Genomic DNA, 23652 nt, shown 5'->3' on the forward strand with positions numbered 1-23652 from the left:
CAGTGAAAAGAACGTCCTCACCACTCTGGGGGACACAGAGAAAGAACAGCATGGGGAGACAAAAGTGACAGCAGCATTTTATAAAAACTCTTCTGTTTGCTGTCTTTCAAGAATACAGCCCCTGAGTAAATGTAAAACTCAGAGCGAGATGGTAAAGCCAGAAGTTCAACAGACAGGTACAGCTGAAGGACTCTCACACAGCAACAATATACTGAAAGCTGGGATGTAGAGAACCCACTGGCAAAATCTCTAGGCAATAATTCTCTAGGAGACTGGACCTCTTGGATCCCCCAAAACTCGAGAGACTGCAGAAGGTGCTAGATTAAGAGAGGGAACACTCCTTTGGTATACCGAGGCGTTTCGACTTGCCTCGCCTCTCTCTAGAAAAGATCTCTATTGTTTTACCTGCCACCTGGACCTGTGGCCAGGATCTAACTCACCCAGCTTCAGATGGCTCCAGCCCAGACACCTGCACCCAAGTCAGTCAGCCTCAACACCCTTTGTAATTAGGGGCAGCAAGGCATTACTGGAGCATGAGCCATCCAGCCTTCAGGAAACTTTTGCCTGAGACAGAGATGAACTACCTCTCAGAAGTGCCTATTTCTTCCCTCTGCCTGCAAAGGAAGAGAAAGGTGGCCAGGGCAGATGAATACCTACATTAACTGTGAGGAATCCTAGCCCTCCTTACTAACCCATTATTCCCACACTTCTCTGACTTTTTAAATGATTTCTTCCCCTGACAGTAACTCAGCTGCTTGCTTCTGATGCCGTGGAGGGGGATAACTTACAGCAGCTTGCTGCAAGCTTCACAGTTGCATCTGAATGGCAGGAAAGCAACTCACAGGTCAGTATTATTGCATCGCTATTGTTGGACAAAGCTTTGAGTGAATGTGAAAATAAGCAGTCTGAAGACTTAAGAACATTATTGCCTGCACTTGGAAAGCTTTTAGCCCACCACACAACTAGAAGCTTCAATAGGAGAAATAAAGAAAAGCTTAAATTTGGCAGAAACGGATGGTTTATGTTCTCACAGTCATTACACAGAAATCCCTCCTTCCCTGTGCTTTGCATTTAGGAGAGCTAACGAGTCAAGGAGCAGAAAAGACAATAGAAGGGAACTGAGAGAATGAGTCCAGTCATCATTAAATTGCATGGAAATATTCCCACAAAATCCAACAAAAAGCCATTACGGCAATATCATCAGAATCATTTCTCTGCATATGAACAATAGCCATCCTTGCAGCTCTTCCGACCAGGATAAAGTTCTTGGTCAACTCTCTCTTCTCAGAACACAGGAATCTGTTATTACCAGATGACCCACTCAGTCCCTTATCAGGTTACACAGCCTTAGTGATACACTTAGAAAAAGCAGCAGAGCATTCTTACTGCATCTAGTCATTTCAGACTGAAAGAGAGCAAGCCTGTGTGCACATATGCGTGTTAAAGAAGTTTCCTTCAAAGTTCACAGTTGTGTTATGGTGATCAACTCACTGAATTCGTAAGTTGAGGATATAAATCAGCGAATAAAAAAAAAAACCTCATTAACAAGCTTGCTGCATTGACGCTCTGTTCCAGCACAGATGTCTCACACACTGCTAATCAGGGTATACTGTCTGCCAGAAGTCATCTTATTCAGGAAAAGACCATCCTTGCTTCCACCCCAGATAACAGACACCTCAGGTATAAACCCTGCTCAATTGGTCCTTAGTGAAGTCTGCCACAAATTTCTGCAGTGATCCAGCTGGAGAAGCTAGGGGGGTTATTTCCAGCACAACTATGCATTCCAAATTTCTGCCGCAATGGCATTCTGATAATATCTTTTAGGCATGCATTGTTATAAAGGAGATCCTATCGCTGTAGTTCCTACAGGTGCTTGCTAAGTGAACTCTTTCTCCTGGTTACATGATATCCCATGTGCTAGAGACCATGATCCAATCTCTCCAGCTTTCTTTTCTAGAGCGCATATGAGCTTTCCTTGAGTACCGTAAAATTTCTGCTAGTGTTCCTGTATACTACATATAATTCTTAAACGTTAACAGCCCAGCCATTTGAGACAGGGGAGGTCGGTGGCTGGCTGGCAGAACACATGGATACTCAGAGTACTGACCTGGCCCTCTGACATTGACATCCAGCACATCCACTTCTTGATCTACTTGAGGTGGCGTAAGGGCTAGTGACGTGCTCCCACAGACGTCCGCTGCCTCCAAGTGCTGCTGTGTCCACTGGCGCTGATCTATCTGCTCATCACCTTCCGGGAGCAAGGCTTGATCCTCAGCCTGAGCACAGGAAATAAGTAGTTGCTTCAAAATGCTCACCAAGTGGCCAAAGACACTGAAAGTTCTTGGGGTTTTCTTAGTTTTGTTGGGGTTTTTGTTTGGTTTTGGGGGTTTTGTTGTTGTTTTGGGGTTTGGTTTTTGTTTTTTTGTTTGTTTGTTTGTTTGTTTGTTTTGTTTTTTTTTTTTGGGGGGGGGGGGGAGGGGCATTGTTTGTTTGTTTTAAGCTACTGATGGTCTCCATTTACCTCTGCTTGGTATTCCCAGCTTTCAAACTCCCACCATATGTTATCAGGCCTGCAAGACATTACACTACTGTTAACCTTCTCTTCCCTTTGATGCAGCAGGGCCTGGGTAGGGAGGGGACACCAGAACAGAAGTCACCTGTTTTTCCTACTGGCCTGTGGTGGCAGTGTTAACCTGAGGATTTGCTCCTCAGATATCATTAGTTATATATTACAAACACCTAAGCAAAGGGAGGTTTTGAGCAAGGGGCATACTCTGGAAGGTAATGCAGCTGTTTTCCTCACTAGCAGTTTCAGTGGTAAGCATGCGATATTCAAGTCTCGGAGCTCCTTACCTTTGCTCTCTTTGGCTGAGGTCCACCATCACCTGCCCAGTGTTCAGTTGGTCCAGAATCTGCCAGGTTTCCCTCTGGTATCTGGACTGACAGATTTCTAACAAACAAGGAGAACACATCACATTGCAGGCTGACCTGCAGGTGCTACTACTGCTTCTTATACTAGCCTGCAGAGACCAAGGATGGGATGCTTGCAAGTGTGGCAGCTTGCAAACAGAGGGACAAAGAAATGAGAAATCTCAGCCAGCCAACAGTGGCATTAAATGCACTTAGAACTGCAAGCTTGATTAATTCAGTAGAAAGCCAAAACTGCATAAATGGGATTCTTCTTTTGAAACTTTCCATTATTTCTGACTCATGTCTTTAATGCATTGAGCTAGATGTATTAAAAGTTCGTTGTCACCTATCAGCCTAAAAATGTCACACCTAATGCAGGAGGAAATTATGCAAACGGTACCCAACTGCTGAACTAAACAGAGTGCCCAAAAACCAAACATAACCAGGAGATCAGATTCCTTACTAGCATTTTATAGATTACAGTTAATTAAAGTTCTTCTGTCCAAAACAGATGTATTAAAATTTAGAGAAATAGCCTAAGAAGTTTTAGCTTGAAAGACAGCTTTCTCTATGAAGTTAAGTGCCTTTAATGAAAGATTTATACAGCACGTTCTCAAAATCCTCTAACATGCTAGTAAACACAGTCAGTGGCCTAAATGCAAACTTACTTGAGTCCAACAGCATCTTCCCCAACTGGCTCTCTGCGCTTATGATTACTAGGATCCCTGCGCAGAATAAAGCCCTCTGGGAGCCACAGGGAACCATGTTTGCGCTTACGCTTTGCCATCATCACACCCAAGAGAAGGATTAATAGGATGATCAAAGCTGCCACAGCAAGTAGGTAAAGCAACTGGGTCTTCGGTGGTAACAAGGGTTCACCTAAAAATTCCAGTAAAAATACAATGAGATTAACAAAGTGGCGACAATGATCTTCAACCTCCATACCTTCTTTTCGCACTTCGAGTCTTCCCCACAGAGAGTGTATTGTCTCTATACTGTGATGCATTTAGAGCAAAGGCTTGAGGAAATTTAGGCTCTGCTGCAACTGTTGTAAGAATACATCCTGTCTTTCTGGCTTCCCTTGATCTTGATTCTCAAAGTGTTTTTTTAGAGTATATGACTGCTGAACTGAAGATCTTGCGCCTTCCTCAAGAGTCCTGCTGGCTGAAGACAGCCACCCTGAATCAGTGTGGAGAGAGCTGATCTACATAAAGACATGAGCATGACCTAACTAGAAATAGTAATATTACCAATCTACTATGAGGTTGCAGCCGAATCTCAGACTGAGGGAGAGGGGAGCAGAAATCAAAGTGATTACATACAGAGGAGAAAATGTCTCGTAGACTGAGGAATGCCTTCCCCCCCTCCCTCTAATGGCAACTTTTTCATTGAATTCATGGCTTAGAGCACATGAATGGTTTTTAGTGCAGACAAGATCACTGCAGTGTGACACATTGCTGCAGCACATGAGAGATTACTGTTTCTCCAGGTATTAAAATGACTAGGCTCCAAACTTAAATGCCCTGCCTTACTAACCAGACATCCTCTCAGAGCAGAATAAGTATATTGCACATACATACTTCTGTAATGGGGACAAATAAATTAGCTCCCAAAACCCATGCTGAACAGTGAGATGTATGATCAATAATCTGAGCATGAATTTTGCAAGCCCAAGTTTACTGACTGCCTTCCTCCACAAGCGATTTTCCCTCTGCAATTACTTACTTTGGACAGACACAAAAGGATAGGGCAACATGCCCTTGATGGCCTGAGCAGCTAAGAGAGCTGCAGCAGCTTCTGTGTTCTGAAAGCATTGCTCTGAATCCTCTGCACACTGACGGTTGTCAATCTCCAGGAACACCCTGGTGCTGCAAAAACACAGTAAAAGGGCACAGAAGTCAGCAACAGAAACTTTTGCCAAAGCACTAGGTTAAACTGTGGCCTTTTAAGTTAATCCTTCCGCCCTAGCACTGAATTTGGCAGTTGCAATAGCTTTACATTTCCCCATAAAATCATAGATGGGCTACAGCCCCAAAAGGTCCAGAATGCCCCCAACAGCTACCAGCATAACAAGACCAGAGGAACACAAAGGCATCCACTCACCCAATGACCTCTCGCTCTAGTTCTCTGTGCTTGCGAATGACCACAAGTGATCGCCGACTCCGTGCTGCTGATTTCTCCCCATAGTATGGGAATACCATGGGTTTTCCCTGGGAGTCCAGCTTGATTCTCAGATTGGTGTGCAGGAGAGTTCCCAAAGTGCGCAAGAAGCTGCGAACGTCACCCAGCAGCTCGTCAGGGGGCATCAAGACCACAATGATTAGGGTCCCTTCTGCCAGCTTCTCAGCCTTGTCACCAGCACAGTCCAGACCGTCCCAGCCACACTCCTCACTATTACAGCCCTGGTCACAGCGGCCATCTGCGTAGTGATCTGCACAATACTTGTCATACCTAGAACAGTGAAAGGGTTTCAGGCAGCATATAGGACATACACATTCTGTACAGTATACCTGCAGTCTCGGGGCCAAGGCCTTACACTCTTCATAATAATTTGAGGTAAAATAACATGCATATTCAGGATATAAGGAGAAGAAATATAACCCCAGGATAAGCTTGCAATCTGGCAGAGTGGAAGTAGGAAGCACAGAACACTCCAGGAACACGTGGTTCAGTTCTGGCACCAGTGGAAGAGAACTGCTTATTCTGTTTACTAAGATAAAGCTATAACACCTCCTGCCTCACCAAGGAAGAATCATCACAGCAAAGCTGTAGCATTTATCACAAATAACTGAAGAGAAAGAAGTGCCATGACAAACAAGCTGGAAAACATGTTCAGAGGTAGCAAATACAGCTGGGATAAAAATAGAGGTATTGCTGGTATGGAGTGAAATTCAGGATAGGAGGCAGTACTATTAAAATCTAGTACAGTAGTACCTCCTATTTACATTTCCACAGAAAGCAGGGCACATCCATCAAGCAGGTTAAGACATTACCATTGCTCAGGCTATCAGCTTAGTCCATAGCATACAAATTCCAGAACTTCCTTCCAAAAATAGACAAAAAGTACACAAAGCAGAGGAAGCTCCTTGATGCCAAACTTTCAGCAAGAGCAACGACCAGCAACAGAAACAACAGAAGAAATGGGAGCAGCAGGCATGAAGCATACCAACTACTGAAAGCGCTAGCAGGAGATATATTAGTGACACAGAGAAACCGTTCTCAGGATCAAGCCTTACTTGCATGTTTTGCTATTTTGCTGACATTCAAAGTTGTCAAACAGGCACTCGGGTGTGTTGCAGAACTCGTCACACTGTCCATTGAAAAGCATCCAGCAGCGCAACGAAGAGGAGCAGTTGGCCCAAGGATCTTCCATTGTCAGGGAGCAGTCGCCTCCATCCCACTGGCAGGCATGAGTGTTACAGTCTTCGTCACAATACCCATCTTTTGCTTTTTCTGCACACTGGGAATCCAAACATCCTCGGGGCTCTGGGCTGAAAGTTACAGGCTGTTCACACTGACTGCCTTGGGTGTGAGCAGGGCACTGACAATAATAGTAAGGAGGCTGAGAATGAGGGTGGCAGCTTCCACCATTCTGGCAGGGGGCACTGGCACAACCCGTGTTTGTCTGGCATTCCTCTCCCACAGACAGCTTGGGGCAATAGCATCGTGGACCAGAAGATGTCTGGATGCACTGCTCCCCCTTCTTGCATTTCACTTGTCCACAAGTACTGTGGCTGCTGAACTCACATTTTGCTCCAGAATAACCCTACGTGGGGAAAAAAAAAGCAAAACAACCAGGCTCACAAACTTATTCTTCAACGTTCCGAGGGCCGGAGGCAAGGTGTGACGTGCAAACCCTTTCTTTCCTATAATTCCTCTAGCCTCACTGCAGGAGCCATGATTTCTGGATCTAGCCTCAGGGATAAACTATGAACTTACAAGGCTCTATTACATTTTGAAACGGACTTAGAAGTGCCACGAACAAGGGGAATCTTGCAGTAAGCACAGAGAACACAGGATAGCAAAAAAAAAAGTTGAAATTTAACGCTAGGTTTCAGACAGAAAAGCCAGCTATCCTGCTTCAACAACAGAATTGTTTGGGATAACAACAGGCAGCATCACTCTCCTAGGGCACCTGGAAGCCCTGGGTTTCCCAGCTAAGTAGATAAACTAAAGGATGTGGGTAAAGAGTGTCCAAGGACATAGCTTTGCAAGTAGTACAGAAAAGATAACCTTCACCTACAGTGGACCAGTGAAACTAATGAGACTGTAGCCAGAGAACTCTACAGCTGAGGCAGGCGATCCAGTTTCAGGATATGGTGCTTACCGGAGGACACTGGCAGATGAACCCATCCGGCATATTGCTGGCAACAGCACAGGTACCTCCGTTCTGACAAGGCTTCCGGGGACACACGTCTATTACACTCTCACAGTGACGACCTGAGATGTACACACATTGGGAGAAGAGAGCAGAGAAATGTGTGTGTGCATATTAAAAAAAAAAAAAAAAAAAAATCACAAAGCAAAACACTCCAATGAATAGCCAACAAGCCAAACACTCCAGTGAGACCCTCCCCTCAGAACAGGTAGGGAACATCTCTTCAGATAACACACGGTCTCTAAGTAGCTGCCAAAGTAGTGGTAGAGGAAGGCACAATGCCAGAATCCACAAGGGATATTTGGAGACAGTCCACCCTGTCTGCCTCCTCAAGAATGCAGGCAACCCAGCACGCAGACAGAATTTGCTGCTGTCACCCCCAAGTCAGCCAGGCACAGAGGCTGAAGGTGCTGTACCACATCAATTTGGGGGTTCCTAAGACTTCTTTACTTTTTGGGAGATGCTCAATGAGTCCAAGGGCAAATCACGCTCTAACCATGAATGAACAACCCTCAGGGCCAGATGCAACATGAGTGAATAGGACAAGCAAGCAGAGCCTCCTCAGACTGATCAGCTAGACAGAGAGGTCTTACTGCACTGACCAGCATTTGCAGCAGCTCCCAGAGTCAAACTCCGACACCAGACTTTAAAAAGATGAGGATGACCTAAGCATGACTTGGACCCCCTAGGAAAAAGTTAATAGAACTCTCCACACATGTGCAGCCAAGACTGACTGCTTGCAGACAGGAGCAGAAAGGGCAGGATGGCCCATGGAGTCCTGGCATCCTATCAGTCACAAACCACAGCAAAGCCACCCCCGTCCCCTCCCAGGCAGAAGGGTCAATGTGGAATGCGCAGAAGACGAACAGCTAGAGGAAGAAGCATGCTCCCCCTCCGTGCCTAACATTTCCAGACAGATTTCATGTCTGAGACACAGCAGCTCTCCCTGCTCCTCCTAGGGTGCAGCAGGTCTGCACTCCCCACACTGCAAGTTCCAGCAACCTTTCCATGAGAGCCAGAAGCAACATGAGGCATAATTCGTAAAAGCAAGCTTAACAGACAGGCTTAAATATAAACCTATCTGATGATCTGCACCAGCGTCCCACTAGCTAGCCTGGCTCCACTTCCCTCATATGTCGCTCTTCTAGGAACTTCTTTTGTCAGTCTAGGTAACGCATTCAAAAACTACTACATGAATTCTTCAGATGTATGTCTTTGTGATTTCTTTGCATCTGACAATCACAAATTTAGTGGAAAATCACAGCATCTTTTAAATTTTAAGGGAAGAAAAAAAAGAGTAAAAAATATTGGTAAAGCATGCAGAGAAGGTCACTGGTAAGCAGGGACAGTGAAAGGTTTTAACGGAGGAAAACTGAATACATAAGAAGTTAAACTGACATGGAAATTGGAAAGCTGAAAGTTAAGACACATCTGGAGACTATTAGCCCAAACTTACGCCCAGTGGGAGGCAGAAAGCAGAACAGCAGCAATACTAACAAAGAAGAGATCTAGAAAGAGTGAGACATAAGTTTGCACAGTGTGAAATTCTTGCAAAGTTGTGATTCAAAGTTGGATTGTGGAAGGATCACATCACTAAGCTAGGAATGTACAGTCTATCTACGCATAGAGTATTGCATCCTTGACCACATCACCAATGTAAGGAAGAAAGGGAGCGAGGAGTAGAAAAGGAGGCCAAAAGCTAATTATGGACACCATGACACTGATTTATAGAGAAAATTCATATGCTGCTTTGCGAAAGGAAAAGCCATGGAGAAGCTGACACGTGAACAGTTACACTTCCAATATTAGAAATGTGAAATTATGAAGGAGAGAAAAGCACTACAGAAAAAAAAAATCCTGGCAGCCAAGTATCTCAGGAGATTCCTTTGTCTGAGACAGCTCTGGAAGCCAAATTTCTTAGAAGGTTTAAAAGAAAGATTGGTTTAAAAACTGAGACATGGTGTAGGGAAACAATCAGATATTGTAAAGGGAAGTGACTAGATAACATGACTGCCAGAAAGGGAAAGAATGACCATTTTCCAAGGTATTACTCTGCAATTGGAAGCATGTTTACAACTACTCACCAGTAAAAGCACTACGACAGATGCATGTATAATCATTTATCAGCTGAACACAGTCCAGACTTCCACGAGGGTTACAGGGATTAGACAGACATTCATTGATATCTCCCTCGCATCGCTCGCCTGCAAAGCCTGGGAGACAAATACAGCTGTAGCCCCCAACCTGGTCAAGGCACTGCCCTCCATTAAAGCAGCGGGGTACTCCTGAGTCTGAAACACAGTCATCGACGTTCTCCTCACAGAAACGGCCTGTCAAGACAGTGAAAAGTAACAATTTGAGGATATGGTGTCATGGCCACATTTCCTACACTGCTCGTCAAGTTTTAAGACCGCGTCACACACAGTCCCAGATATAAACAGGTAAAGATCCCAGCTTAATGCAATCCATACCCCGTGCAGACAGCCAGGCTCAGATCAGACCTAGGGAGCATGTGTTTTAGATCCAGGCTGTCTCAATGGTAGGTCATACTGGTATTTAGCAGCTTTCATGCTTGACTTAATTTAGGGGCATAATTAAAAACACAAAAACAAAACAAAACCAAAAAAGATGCACTCAATTTAGCCCTGCGACTGAACATAGCCAGAGAGCCCTGTGCTGCCCTTGCAAGGCTGCGAGCTTCCCATCATTCATTTAACTTGGTGGTAACCCTGAAACTTGGCAAAGAGCATTTGTAGCAACATCGTTAAAACAAGCAACAACAAACCAACAGAAAAGCAACTGTGATAAAACACAGATTCCTGGCCAGCATGCCATTCCTGCAGTTTGACTTCTGGGGACTTACAGTAAACTCTCAGCACCGGCTAGGGATGGCACTTTCTCCCTCTCCCTACGGGGTTCCCTTTCAAAGGACAATGTCTGGTACTGGTTCTGCCTTCACCACACGGTATAACCGATAAAAGGGGACAGAGAAGGTAAGTTGAGCAAGGAGTTTTGTCCGTTAATACAGTTGATTCATCTGGAGCAAGTAAAGCCATTCACCTAAACACGGAGGATGCTTACACTGGCATCAGTAGAGTATTCATTTCAAACTGGGTCAGGGACAAAAGCTAAGTCTTGGTATCATAAGTAATTATATCAATCTTTTCTAATTCCTTTCATTAAAAAAAAAAAAAAATAGTCACATCCAAAAAGTAATTAATCTCGACAAATAAAGACCGAAGAATTAAGAGCAATACATTCAGAACCTCTAAAAGGAGGATGGGTGCTTTAGTACAACACAGAAATTCTGGCAATGCAGAAGTTGGTACATAAATACACACTTTGATGTAGAAACATAAGAAGCAACTTTTTTTTTTTTAAATTGGAGGACCAAATTAAGAACAATACATGAAAAATTGCTAGCAAAATGATTTACAATTAAATAAACACTTATCCAGACTGGAGAAATGTGCTGACAGCCACACTAAAGTGAATGAGTAAAGTAATATGCATGGGCAGGAGGCAAATATATTAGATTATTTTATAGTTTTACTTAAACTTACTATATGAACCAAGAATTCAGTTCTATCTGACACACAACTGGAGATTTTGCCTACATTGAAATGACACACTTCAGAAAGAAAAAGTAAGTTCAGAGGAATGTAAAATCTTTAACTGACTTGAGAAATAAACTTAAGAAAAAAAGTCAAGTGAGAAAGCATTCACTGATGGGTTAAAATGTGCAATCCTGAATATTTTCAAAGGTAGAAGTCAGGGCCGTCAGGTCAGATATAACAGGGAAATGGAAGGTTAGGTTTCAAGAAACACGACATTAAACAGGCTGTGGAATCATACTTACTGAAAATCACCATTATGTAACTGTGGACTTTTTTTTAAAAAAATGAGCTTTTAATAAAAGAGCTCAAATTTGCTGAAATAGTTTAAGCTAGCCTAGAGGCACTGAACTTCTTTTCCACAAAAGACTCCAGGACAGAGGACAATACAGGGCCAAAATTTAAGCAAGTAAGGACATTGGAAATTATGCAAGAACTAAGCAAGTTTCCTGTATATTTCATAGCATCTTAGCCAAAAAGAAACCTTGGATTTACTATATCAAAACAGATAGGGTTGGGAGAGACCTTAACCGTAATCTAGTCTATCCCCATTGCCAAAGACGGATCATACATTCCCAAAGGACACTGTTGTGACCTATTCCTTTAAAAGAAAAAAAGCAAAAAGAAAAAGAAAAAAGAAAAAAAAGGCAGCACTTATTTTTAAAGAGAAAATATGTATCTCAAGGGATTCAGTGCACTTTGGGAACATTCTTCAAAGAAAATAATGCATTCCCTTTAGACTCTGCGTCAAGAAACCAGTAGTCAGAAAGGAAAATTCACTCTTGTAACATTCACTTAATTGCTGAGCTTCATACCCCGAGTTCCTGGTGGACAGGAGCACTTGAAATGATTGACGAGGTCTATACATGTTCCTCCATTCTGGCAGGGCTGAAACTGGCATTCATCCACTTCATATTCGCAGTTGACACCCTGGTATCCAGGCACACACTGCCAGTATAAAAATAAGTGTGAATAATCTTCTCCTAACAGATACATTAGTAGACATCTGAGAAAGGCTAACACAGACAAAACGAACCCTCAACGGGACAGATTATGACTGCCTTTGTAGCTATACAACTGCAAGTGATTTCAAGGGCTGCAGAGCCAGCCAGCTTAAGCACACAACTTGACCATGTGACTACTCAACAGCACACTGCACGTTTGAATTTGAGCGACTTCTTCGTTTCTGCAAAATATAGCGATCAAATCCCGACACCCTTTAGCACTGAGACTGGCTTAGCAGTTTTGCCTTAAGGTTTACATAAAACTCATCCTTTCCTTCTGGGCATGAGCTTCCAAGGTGTTCTACCATTCTGAAAAGCTTAGGAAGGTTGATATACCATAATCGCATGGTCTACACTGCTCTCTGCATCAGCTGTAGGAAACAGAAAGCAGTGGAAGGCATCTCTCACTCTGAGAGGCAAGGGATACTTTGCCCATCCAACAGGGAGAATACAACATTCCTTTAATGCATTCTACGTATATTTTAATATAAACCACACCTCGGGCAAAAAAATCTTTCAAGATAAGAACTCCGTCTCCAAAGAGGCAAGGAGTTCAAATGCCCATCAACCACACCTCCTTATGATCACACCTCTAATTCAGTCTTAAAAGCCTCTCAGGAACACTGCTTCTGCCACAGCTAAATTAAAAATTCTTTCCAGGTGCAGGTTGCTTTTATCCCCTCTTTGAAGCAATTCTACCACTTGCATGTGTTTCCGATTTCTTTTGATTCCTTTGCATTACAATGCTCTAAATATTTAGACCTCTTCCTACTAAACCACCGTGCATTACCTCGCACTGGTATCCACCCAGGTGATCCCGGCAGGTAGCACCATTCTGGCAGGGGCTGGAGTCACACTCATCCAGCTGCACTTCACAGTAACTGCCAGTGTAACCCACCTGGCACTGACAGTGGTGTGCGTTTCCAGCATTGAGGCAATGACCAGAGTGCTGGCACAACTGGTCCACTGTGACTCCTGAAACAAATGGAAGTGAGCAAACACGTAAAACACACTTGCCACCAGTGTTGGTAGCTCAGCCAGGAATAAATACGGCTAGACCCAACGAATTGAAAAGTTGAAATTCAAAAATTGAAGAGTTACTCTTTAAATTACAGTGGGTCAGAACGACAACTGGCTTCCAAATGAAGTCACTGCTCTGTCACCTTTGGATCACCAGCATCAACACTGGCATGAAGTATTTGCATTGCTGTATTATTTTACCACTGGCTGGTGAATACACATCTGAAGTACTACTGTTGTACTACAAAGGTTCAATGTTTGTACCTAGAATATCTGCAAAAGGTGTGGGAGCTTGACACCCTTCTCCTTTGACACTGAATCTGCTTGTTTGGATTTCCTGGACTGAAAATGGCATGACACTGTCCATCAGCCTGGGCTACAAGCCACCTTCCAGGAACAAATTAACTTAAAAACCAAATCTTTTACATGTCCATCATCTGAAGCAGGAAATTACTACTTTGAGGGGCCATGGTATTACCTGTATAGCTAAACAGCGCACCTGGTAGCCAGTATTCTCTGGGAAAATACTTACAAAGACCATGAGTTACAAGATGCCTTTCCTGTACAAGGACAACATGCCTTAAACCTGGCCTGCCTAGGATTTAGCAGAAAGGCATAAATAACTGATGTATTTTCCAAAAAGGCAGTCCATGTAAAACAGTATTACGGAGACTCTGAGATTTCAAAAAATATTTAATTCTTCTTTTCTAATATTTTTATGGTCGAAGCTAGCTTCTTATGTCAGGGAGAATCAAGAAAGCCTCGACTCCCAAATACAACCTTTCAGAGAGTTTTTTAGCTTAGAAGTGATCATGATCGACCACCTAGAGGCAAAGCTCTCTGGGATTTCCAATGCATGCTGTGTTCACAGGCATATGGGGAAAGGAGGTGCAGATTAATGATGCATGGGGAAATGTTTTCAGTTAAAGCACAGAGGGTGCTTATTTACCCCTTTGTGAAGCTGCCACTTGACATGAGACATTGGGCACATCGCAGTAAGCACCAGTCCAGCCAGATGGACAGACGCATCGAGTCTGGGCTCCGCTCTGGACACACGTGCCTTTATTCTTACAGGGAGACTTGCTGCACAGATCCATAAGTGCCTGGAGAGAAAAAAAACACAACATGACACATGGCAAGCGCAGTAGAAAACACTACTCAGAGTACACGTTCAAGAAGCAAAGAAAAGCAGCTCTACAAAACTGGTTCCATGTGGCACTGGAAAGAAAGGGACAGTACTTCCCAAGTCTAAGACAGGTTCTTCGCTGACAGTCTCAAGAGCTCATATGCCTAGGAAAGCGCAAATGTACAGAGAAGTAAACCCCAGATGGCAGCGTCGTTTCAAGAGCAAGCTGATCCTCACACCTTGCTATGCAGAGGGATCTTTGGCTGGCTGGGTTTGAGAAAATTCAGTTTTCTCTCAGACTAGGCTTCTAGTTCCACATTAGTAGGAGGCTTCCAGCTATCAACAGTAACAGGTGCCCTTTCTTCTCCCAAACTCCCCCCATCTTCACTGCTTTTTGAGGATGACAGATGCGTTCCACATTTTGATCTTTGCTTTTCCTTTTTGTCATTAGCTCACCATACACGCTTTTGGCCCCATTTGCTCTAGTATGGTCTCTCTGAATTTTCCTGTCTTCTGAGATTCAATTGAAACCCCACAACTTGTTTTATGAACTGAAGATGGGCCAAACTATACTACTTTTCTTGATTCCTTACATAAAAAAAAAGTTTCCAAACAAAGAGATTAAAACTCAGTAAAACATCATATGAAAGCGGAGTGAGGACCCAAAATAACTCTGTCTGACCTAATATAAACCAGCCACTAACCATCATTTCCTTTTTGAATACTTCGTCTTCAAAGTCATACAGCTATTTGATTGATTTCAAGCTGACTTGAGGGAAGGATGAGGTTTTTAAAACGAGTAGTACTGAATTTTGGCTGTAAAATGCGATTTCAATTGCAGAAAGTTCTGCTTTTCAGATGCAAACTGTCTGCTCACAAAGATTAAAGTAGAAAAATCTGTGCTTTCACAGGCAACCAAAAAGAAACTTGGAATTAAGTTTTATCACATGTCGTTGAGCGTGAAGAAGAAAAACACCGAGCCTCTTGCTTCTGCATTTGTAATGAGTAGCTGACTGTTTTACATGCAAATTCTATAACTTATGAATCATTGTCTGATTTTGTGCTGCTTATTTAGCTTTGCTAATTAGGTCAAGTCAGTTTACCGCTAAGACAAGAACTACAGTGTAGCTGTAATCTATAAATCTCTCTGATACTGCTTTGAATAGTCCTTATAAATTTAGAAAGTTCTAATTCCTTGTATAAAATGAGTAATACATTGTGATCAAACTTCTCCGAACATAAAGCAGACTTTCTGAGAATCCACAACATTTAATTTGGGGACAGGAACATTAATCCTTTTCTCAAGTAAAAACAAAGCAAACATAACAGAAGAGGAACTACTGAACTTCACAGTACTTTACGATCACCCTCAATGCTAATTCTCCCAATGAGGTTTAAGCGGTGTGCCCAGAATGCATAATTAGGGTAGCAGAGGGGTTGCTTTTTTCTATCACTTCATTACTTTGCATTCACTTCCTCCATTAGCAATACCTAGAAGCAGACCTGACAATTTAATGTCTAGCAACATACTTCTGGAAAAGCACCTCCCCCACGGCCACTAAAATGCTTCTTCTAACGCCCACTGCTTTACAAAGACACATTGGCATGAAAGACAGTTGCAAATTCCTTACAAAATTGTAGTGTTTTCCATTAGTTTAAGAAATTCACAGATTTTTTTTTTTAAATGGCAGCACTCAGGCTTCTTATGAAGGAAGACAATATAGTGTTTACAGTTCCAAAGCTAGAAATACTGTCAAATAATTTTTGCCGTTTTGATAAGCACAGAATAAAAAGAAAAAGCTCTGGTTTGAAAAATTAAATCAGCATTCTGCTCCCACTGTGATATGCCAAGTTTGAAGTCTTTCATAGGTACTAGTCAGCCATTTACAGTATGGGTTTGCAGCTCCTACACTCAACTGTGGAAAACTGTAAATTGCCTGAACTTAAGTCTGAAAGTAAGGCTAGAGATTTTTCTTGAAGTTGTTAACAGGACAATCACATCAGTTACTGCCCCAAAATGTTTTCTGGCTTCTTATGGGAAGAAAAAAAAAAAATCTACAATCAACCCGGAATAACTCCACCTCCGTGTATAAAACAGAACAGTTAAATCAAGGTCCTCCTAATCACACTGATATTCTGCCATTTAAAGCGGTGGTTTTTTTGTCTTGGTTTGTGTGTGTTTGGTGGTTGTTTTAATACAGGACTCTGCCTTCAATCAGGACAATTTTATGCTTCAAATGAAATGCAGCCATTTTCAAAGCTAACGGCTGTTTTTCATTTAAGAAGAAAACTAATCTGGAAAGTTCCAATGACACCTGTCCTCGCCAATAACCAAGCATTTTTCCCCTCCTTATAACTAAACACTTTTGATTTCCAGAGTTTTGAACAGGGGCACCTGCTCTGTTCAGATGGAGGCGCTGGACTTATTTTTCCCTGGGTAGCAGGCCAGGGAACCAGAACCGAAGAAACAAGAGCTCTGCCACATTTGGTACCTCACATCTAACCCGGTCACTTCTGCTGTTGGACAGTTCAAACAGCAGTGCCCTGTGCAAAACGGGCAAGAAAACGTCACCCACCTGACAGTTCTTCCCGGTATAACCCAAAGGACATATACATCGGTATGTGCCTAGGCTGTCCACACAAGAGCCTTTGTTCAAGCAAGGATGTGAATCGCACTCATTAATTTCCGTGACACAGAAGGGTCCTGTAAACCCCATCCGACACTGGCAAGTAAAGGAATTGATCCCATCCACACAAGTACCTCCATTGAAACAGGAGCTGCAAGAGAGTGAGAGCAAAGGTAAGCTGACACAAAATGCAATTAGCTCACAGCCAAAACAGCACATAAACGTTACTGAAATGAGAAAGAAAATGAGATTACAGGATCTTCTGACCACTGGTAAGTTCCTGCTAAAGAAGCATATATCAGATAACAGCAATTCAGGGGGACTCCAGCTCATCCTCCAGCTCACTGTCTTTTACCTTGGCAGGCAAAGAAAGTAAAGCAGGGTTTCAATGAGTCATTAGTGATGCAGGTAACTTATTTAATGAAATCTTCCCAGCTCCAATGTGACCACAAACAGTACCGTACCAGGTAGGTGTGTGGCTTGCTCAAACTGATTTTATGAATTTTATACAAGTTTATTTTACACAAAATTTTATACAAATTTTATTACAAATTACAATTGTATTACAAATTATGAGAAACAAAACAATTTGCCTTTTTTTTAGCGCTTCAAATAAGTCACAGGTACATTTTCTCAAGGAAAAAGTTCATATAAGATGCAAAACACAAGCGTGTTCTTCATTGAAATTATGTGAAAGTATTGGTATTGCTAAATCCCTTCCTCCTCTTCTCATGAGAATCTTAAGTCCTTGATTTGTAAAACTACTCATACATGCCCTGGCAGAATTCAGATTAAAGGAATTATTCCCCTCCCCCCAATCTTCTGATCATAAGAAATTCTGCCAGATTGGGTGTCCTATGGAAAAGTGACTGGGAAAGTTAGGAGAAGTGATGCCTCATGCAAAATTGACCCCTTTTTCCTTCTCAAGAAATGCCTGCCAGGAAAATCCTGCTCCTCTGCAAATAACCCTAGATCAGACTCCAGATAATCAGTCTGATAAAGTACACAAAACGAATTCATGCTTGTTATGTGTTTTGTGCACTGTCAAAGGGTACTTCCATGAGAGAAGCCACTGACTCACCTCCTTGTACTTCCAGTGCAAGTTTTAAGCATCTAAATTCTGACTGTGATTATGGCAGAGATGTCAACATTAACCTATTTATCAGAGATGTTCCTCTGCCTTGTGGGCTGAATTCTGTTTTACAGGGAGTACAAACTGCTGTTTACATTCATGGCAAAACAAGGAAGAGAAGACAGAGGAACTGTCAATCACTTGGCGTGTTTCGCTGAAATCAGGTACCCATCTCCAAAAGAAGATGGCACTCTCTCATAGGCGGCTTCTCACACAAGACACGGAAGAATTATTTGAACCAAATTCAAATTAGCCAACCATCATGGCGCTCTTAAGTATAGCTCAGGAAATTTTGGTTGAGAAGGTGTGACTGGTTTAGCTTGGCAGAGCATTGAAAATTGCTACACCGTTCATTCATACCTGCAAGACTGGTTTCTGTCCTGACTGATAACAAAAACAAAAACAGGATGAACCTCAAGGAAGAACCAGGCTGTTCTGCTAAAACACCCAACATACTTCACTTGATTAAACAACTATTGTGCAAATTAAACACACCCTCATCAGTGACACAATCCTGTTCTTAAGCAAAAGATGTTAAAATACTTCCTCCCCCACAAATGCAATTTTATAAAAGATAAGAAAGATCTTTTCTTTGTGTGCAGAAAACGCATGAGAATACCAAGAGCTTTGCATTTAGGCACCTTATTTGTTTCTGGTAACTAGACTAGAACAGACTATTTTTTAATTTTTCTTTTAACCATTTCAAGCTTTATTAGAAATTGTTTCCATTTGAGAACCTGAAGTTACTTACATCAAGCCTAACAAAGCTTAAAATAAATAGGCAGGCAGATGATGGATACATAGGGTTAACTCTCAAAGAGCTTTTAAAACTACCAAGTGAACCATTTATATAAGGACCAGCTGTCGAGCATTTTAACTCGGTTCCACACCTCCCCCTTAGAACGACCTCAGTTTTATCTCAACACTGCTAAACCACATCCAACTTGCGAGCATTAAAAGATCACTCATGATTAAACTTTTCCAGTACACAATTTGTGGATTTAGTGTTCCTCCTGGTTGCTTCTTCATATTATTTGCAGTCAATAACTCAACTCAGGGCTAATTTAATTCTCCTGCCTTTCTGAGAGTTGGTCACTGCTTCCATTTTTGCAGCTTTTGTATTTCTCAACACAGTAACTGTTCATAACCAATCCATTTTTTCTCCTCCCCTATATGATAATGGTCTCATAAAAACACAAATTATTTATGTTTTAATAAGCTAGCATCTGTTACTGACTTAACATTTGTTAAACACTGTCATATTCCTCCTAAGCTTCTAACTAGTCATGCAGACTGAAGACCAACTTTGACAGGTAACTGTCTTTCAGCTGGTATGCTGCACAAGGTAAGCAAGTTTTCCTTGCATGAATCGCAAGTATCTCTCAGTGACAAAAGGCAGGAAAACAGATCCTCATCGTTAAAAACTGCTTCTGAGTAGGACTGACTTCAAGCCACGAGCACACACTGTGTGGCTCCTTAGTGCAGCAGCACAGTGAAGTTTTCTCACCTCTCAGTGCACTCATCGATGTTGTTCTCGCAGTTGGTTCCCTCAAACCCGGGCTGACACTTGCACGTGTAGCTGTTGACGTAGTGGGTGCACGTGCCTCCATTCCTGCATGGTTCACTCAGACATTCGTTGGTATCTGTTTGACATTTATCCCCGTGAAATCCAGGTAGGCAGATGCATGAGAAAGAGTTTATCCCATCCACACATGAAGCTCCGTTTTGGCAGGGATCTATGATAGAAGCATTACAGTAAGTGTTAAAATGGGTAACGGTCAAAGGCCAGGCCTAGAGTAGTAGCTTTTGGGGAAAAAAGTATCACACAGCCCAGAGCGTGACAGTCTACTGACAAGTTTTTCTGAGCCACTTTATGGAAGAAATAACTGCAAAGCATTATCAATAACAAATCCACAAGAAGGTGTGGATCAAGACCAAGCTTCAGGGCCTAAAGGTTTCTCTGCTGGGATTTGTTCAGCCAAAACCAACAAAACCAGACCCAAAGTCTCTTGGTTTACAATTCAAACTTTGCTTTTTTGATAAATGCCTACTGAGAAAGACAATACAAACAGCACAGCAACTGTTTCTTCTTCCATATAAAGTCTTATTCATACGAGAACTCGGACCGTTCTCTCTTCTCCAGACACTGCTCAACACATGAAAGAACTTGTGTGCTTCATTTTAAGCATGAAAGTAGTCCAGTCAAATCAAATGTGCATGTGTAAATTAGTATATATATGAGCACTTTTGCGTTACTGAACACTTAGTATTTGTCCCAGTATGAAAGGCTGACTGAGGAAAGGCTGGCAGAAAAGCTCACAAATTCATACACAGCCTTGGATTCTCCTCACCTCTGCATTTCTTGACATTTTCTTTATGCCTACCATGATCTTGCTACTTGTGTGTCACCATTTTTTGGTCTAAGCCACCCCCTACTACTGTATTCCCTCTACTTCCACAGGTACCAATCTGCCTGAAAGAGCTCCGCCATTCAGTAGTTTCTTTCTGCTTTGTTTGCTCCTTCCACTTTTGGATTTAAGACCCACATTCCTCTGTTGGATACTGCCTCTGAAGCCCGTTTCCTTTTCTACTCTGCATTCCCTAGACCAAAAGCCTATGTATATGAAGGCAGGGAGGGAAACCGGGAGGGGGGAGGAAAAGGGGAGACAGGAAGGGGGATGAAAAAAAGGTTACGGAGCAGGTTTTTTTGATCCATGACTATCTTTAAGTACTACTAAAATACAAACTCTAGAACGCAAATAGACTCCACGAAAAATTTGCAGTTCAATGTAAGTACAAGATCATTCTGTTCACTGGTAAAAGAAGAAAACAGATGTGAAAGGTAATTAAAGCTCATTTATTGACTGAGATATATGCTCACATGATAAAAAATTGTGTTGTAAGAGACACACCTGCATCCATTTAAAGGGCATCTGACTACTGCAGAGAAAAAGCACATTCAAAGTGAGACCACTGGCAGCTATAATATGTTGTGTCTATGGCAGCCAGCCATTTATGACTGAAGCCAAAAGCTGTGCATTAATTTTCTGTGCCGCACATTTACTGACAGAAAAAGGAGACTCGAGTATCAACTTTTCAATAAGTTCTTGTTGCTGGAGGGTTTGTTTGCTTCACAGATTAAAGACATTTGGCTCAAGCCATGGAAGGTTTTTGTTATGCTAAATGAAATCAGCCGTAGCAGTAATTTGAAATTCTTCTTCAACCTCATGGGTGTGCTGCCTAACAGACAACACGGGATGAATCTCACAGCTCTCAGAACACTTAGGAACAGAGAGAGATTTCCCAGCTGTTCAAGAGAGAAAGATGAACACTTTAAAAACGTTTTTCTCTTCAGACACCCATGTAAAAACTAACAGGACAAGCAATCATTTTGTTGGCTTCAGTAAGCAAAGTTCTGGGTCAATGCACCAACGTGACTTTTTTTGTACAGTACCTGTTTGCTCAGAAAGAGGCAATCAAAGCTCAGGCTGAGCCAGATGTCTTAGAAGTTCTTTCAGCAGTGCTGCTTTGGGGTCTCCCACGGTAACTTTTGCTAATAGACTTGTTTGGATCCTTCTTTACAGCAGTCACAAATTTAAATTTTTTTCAATGCAGAACACAACTCTCTAAGTTCATACCTAAAGTCTTTAACACTTTGGCTTGTTTTTAAGCTGTGCTAATAAAAAATAGAGGTTTGTTTTTTGGTTGGTTTTTTTTTTTTTGAAGAGCCAGCCAATTAAAAAATTACAACATTGTGAACTCCTCCAAGGTTTGATAAAGCACTTTTCAAATAGTAACAGATGAAATTTTAAACACGTGACACTTCTCAGGAGACTCTGATTTTATCTGATGATGATACACAATATGCCCAGCAAGAAAAAGAAGTTAATATGTATTTGGTTTCCCTTGTAAATGGCAGTATCAAGGACATGAAATTAACATTTGCTTTCTTGTAATTTAAACAATTTCAATACTCATCAGTGTATAGTCTATCCTCCTGCAACTGATACCTATTCCAGAACAGAGTGCCTTCCTGCTGCTTAATTTGCTTTCTAATATGGATTAACTGGAACAGCAACAAGACCCACTCTTTCCAGAATATTAATGTCAGTGTCATGGTTTAACCCCAGTCGGCAACTAAGCACCACACAGCCACTCGCTCACACACCCCTTCCCTGTGGGATGGGGGAGAGAATTGGAAAAAAAAAAAAAGTAAAACCCGTGGGTTGAGATAAAGACAGTTTAATAGGACAGTAAAGGAAGAGATGATGATGATGATGATGATGATGATGATGATAATAATAATAATAATAATAATAACAATAATAATAATAATAATAATAATATATACAAAACAAGTGATGGACAATGCAATTGCTCACCACCCACTGACCGATGCCCAGCCCATCCCCGAGCAGCAATCGCTGCCCCCCCAGCCAACTCCCCCGTTTCTATACTGAGCATGACACCATATGGTATGGAATAGCCCTTTGGCCAGTTGGGGTCCTGGCTGTGCCCCCTCCCAGCTTCTCGTGCACCTGGCAGAGCATGGGAAGCTGAAAAGTCCTTGATTTAGTGTAAGCACTACTTAGCAACAACTAAAACATCAGTGTGTTATCAACATTATTCTCATACTAAATCCAAAACACAGCACTATACCAGCTACTAGGAAGAAAATTAACTCCATCCCAGCTGAAACCAGGATAGTCAGAGACATTTCAGGAAAGACTGCTATACCCCAGATTCCCACCACACCTCAATCAAGCTTAACATTGAAATACAGGTAAGCCCTGCAGTGTTACTTTAACTTGGTGTATTAAAATTTCAGGCAAATATAATTTTTCATTTAACAGTGCTCCTTATTAAAGTATGTAACCTCTAAGGACATTTGCAAGTTAAGAATCTGGGAACAACTCCTGCTATCAGTTAGAACACTGTAGTCCATTTCTAGCAGCTGAACGTGATGGATTTTGACTGCCTCAAACATGCAAGTCTTATAAAGCTGAGGTTTGGGGTTTTTTTTCTTTTTTGGTAAGAGATTATAAAAGAACTTTCAGTATCTGTCAAATAGCAGTCATCAGCAGTACAGCAAAATTATTTCTAGGAAAAACTGGAAAACACAGTACAATCTGCTGATACTCACTTGAAAGGCAGTCATCAATGTTACTGTCACAGTCTCCTCCAGTGAAGCCTGGCCGACATTCACACAGGTAGCTGCCTTGAATATTATGGCACAGAGCATGATTTTTGCAGGGCTTTGAGAGACATTCATCAATATCCACTGTACATCTCTCCCCTGAAACACAGAGTCCAGAAGTAAAACCCCTCATAAGGCAATGGTCAAAAGGCTCAATGCCAATACTGCTCAGCATTGAAAGTACAGTATGTTCCCCATCCACATTACCTTCCCAGCCAGGGGCACACTGGCAGGTGTAGCCTTCAGAGTCAGGAGATTCTTGGCAAATTCCCGAGTTCTCACAAGGATCAGGGGAACAAGGAGCAACCACTACCTGGCAGTTCACACCTGGAGAGCAGAAGGGGAAAAACCAGGAGGGTATGCTGCTAAGAGCTTGGTGCTTCTTGGAAGAACGAATAAAGAGATTGTAACTTGCGTGATTATCCTACACAGCAGTGGACACCATTTCCATATTTGAAAAATCTTAGCAGAAGGAAAAGGAGATCAGAGCACTACTCATGGGCTCAGTGGGTAGAAGCAGACAGCAGCCATGGTAATTCCGAGTTTAATGTCCCTTCAATTCCCAGTGCATTTATATATCTCAGCCTAACTTTCTAGCAAAGAAAATTAAGCTGAGCTGCCCAGGACATTTCTTAATGAGTCCA

The 23652-nt window shown here is 42.2% G+C and overlaps 1 protein-coding gene across 1 annotated transcript in view; it reads right to left on the bottom strand.

Annotated features, from left to right (window-relative positions):
• Positions 1 to 23652, bottom strand: part of NOTCH2 (notch receptor 2) — an 88655-nt gene that overhangs the window by 8681 nt on the left and 56322 nt on the right. The window contains exons 15-29 of the mRNA XM_075508087.1: positions 23216 to 23335; positions 22955 to 23107; positions 19319 to 19547; positions 16629 to 16830; positions 13876 to 14029; positions 12697 to 12881; positions 11718 to 11850; positions 9373 to 9618; positions 7238 to 7350; positions 6147 to 6676; positions 5014 to 5361; positions 4636 to 4778; positions 3579 to 3789; positions 2854 to 2950; positions 2108 to 2276 (exon numbers count right to left, since the gene is read on the bottom strand). Coding sequence (XP_075364202.1) covers positions 2108 to 2276; positions 2854 to 2950; positions 3579 to 3789; positions 4636 to 4778; positions 5014 to 5361; positions 6147 to 6676; positions 7238 to 7350; positions 9373 to 9618; positions 11718 to 11850; positions 12697 to 12881; positions 13876 to 14029; positions 16629 to 16830; positions 19319 to 19547; positions 22955 to 23107; positions 23216 to 23335 — 3033 coding nt within the window. The remainder of the gene's footprint in view (positions 1 to 2107; positions 2277 to 2853; positions 2951 to 3578; positions 3790 to 4635; positions 4779 to 5013; positions 5362 to 6146; positions 6677 to 7237; positions 7351 to 9372; positions 9619 to 11717; positions 11851 to 12696; positions 12882 to 13875; positions 14030 to 16628; positions 16831 to 19318; positions 19548 to 22954; positions 23108 to 23215; positions 23336 to 23652) is intronic.

This window comes from Mycteria americana, chromosome 7 (assembly GCF_035582795.1).
Source record: "Mycteria americana isolate JAX WOST 10 ecotype Jacksonville Zoo and Gardens chromosome 7, USCA_MyAme_1.0, whole genome shotgun sequence".
Classification (NCBI taxonomy): domain Eukaryota; kingdom Metazoa; phylum Chordata; class Aves; order Ciconiiformes; family Ciconiidae; genus Mycteria; species Mycteria americana.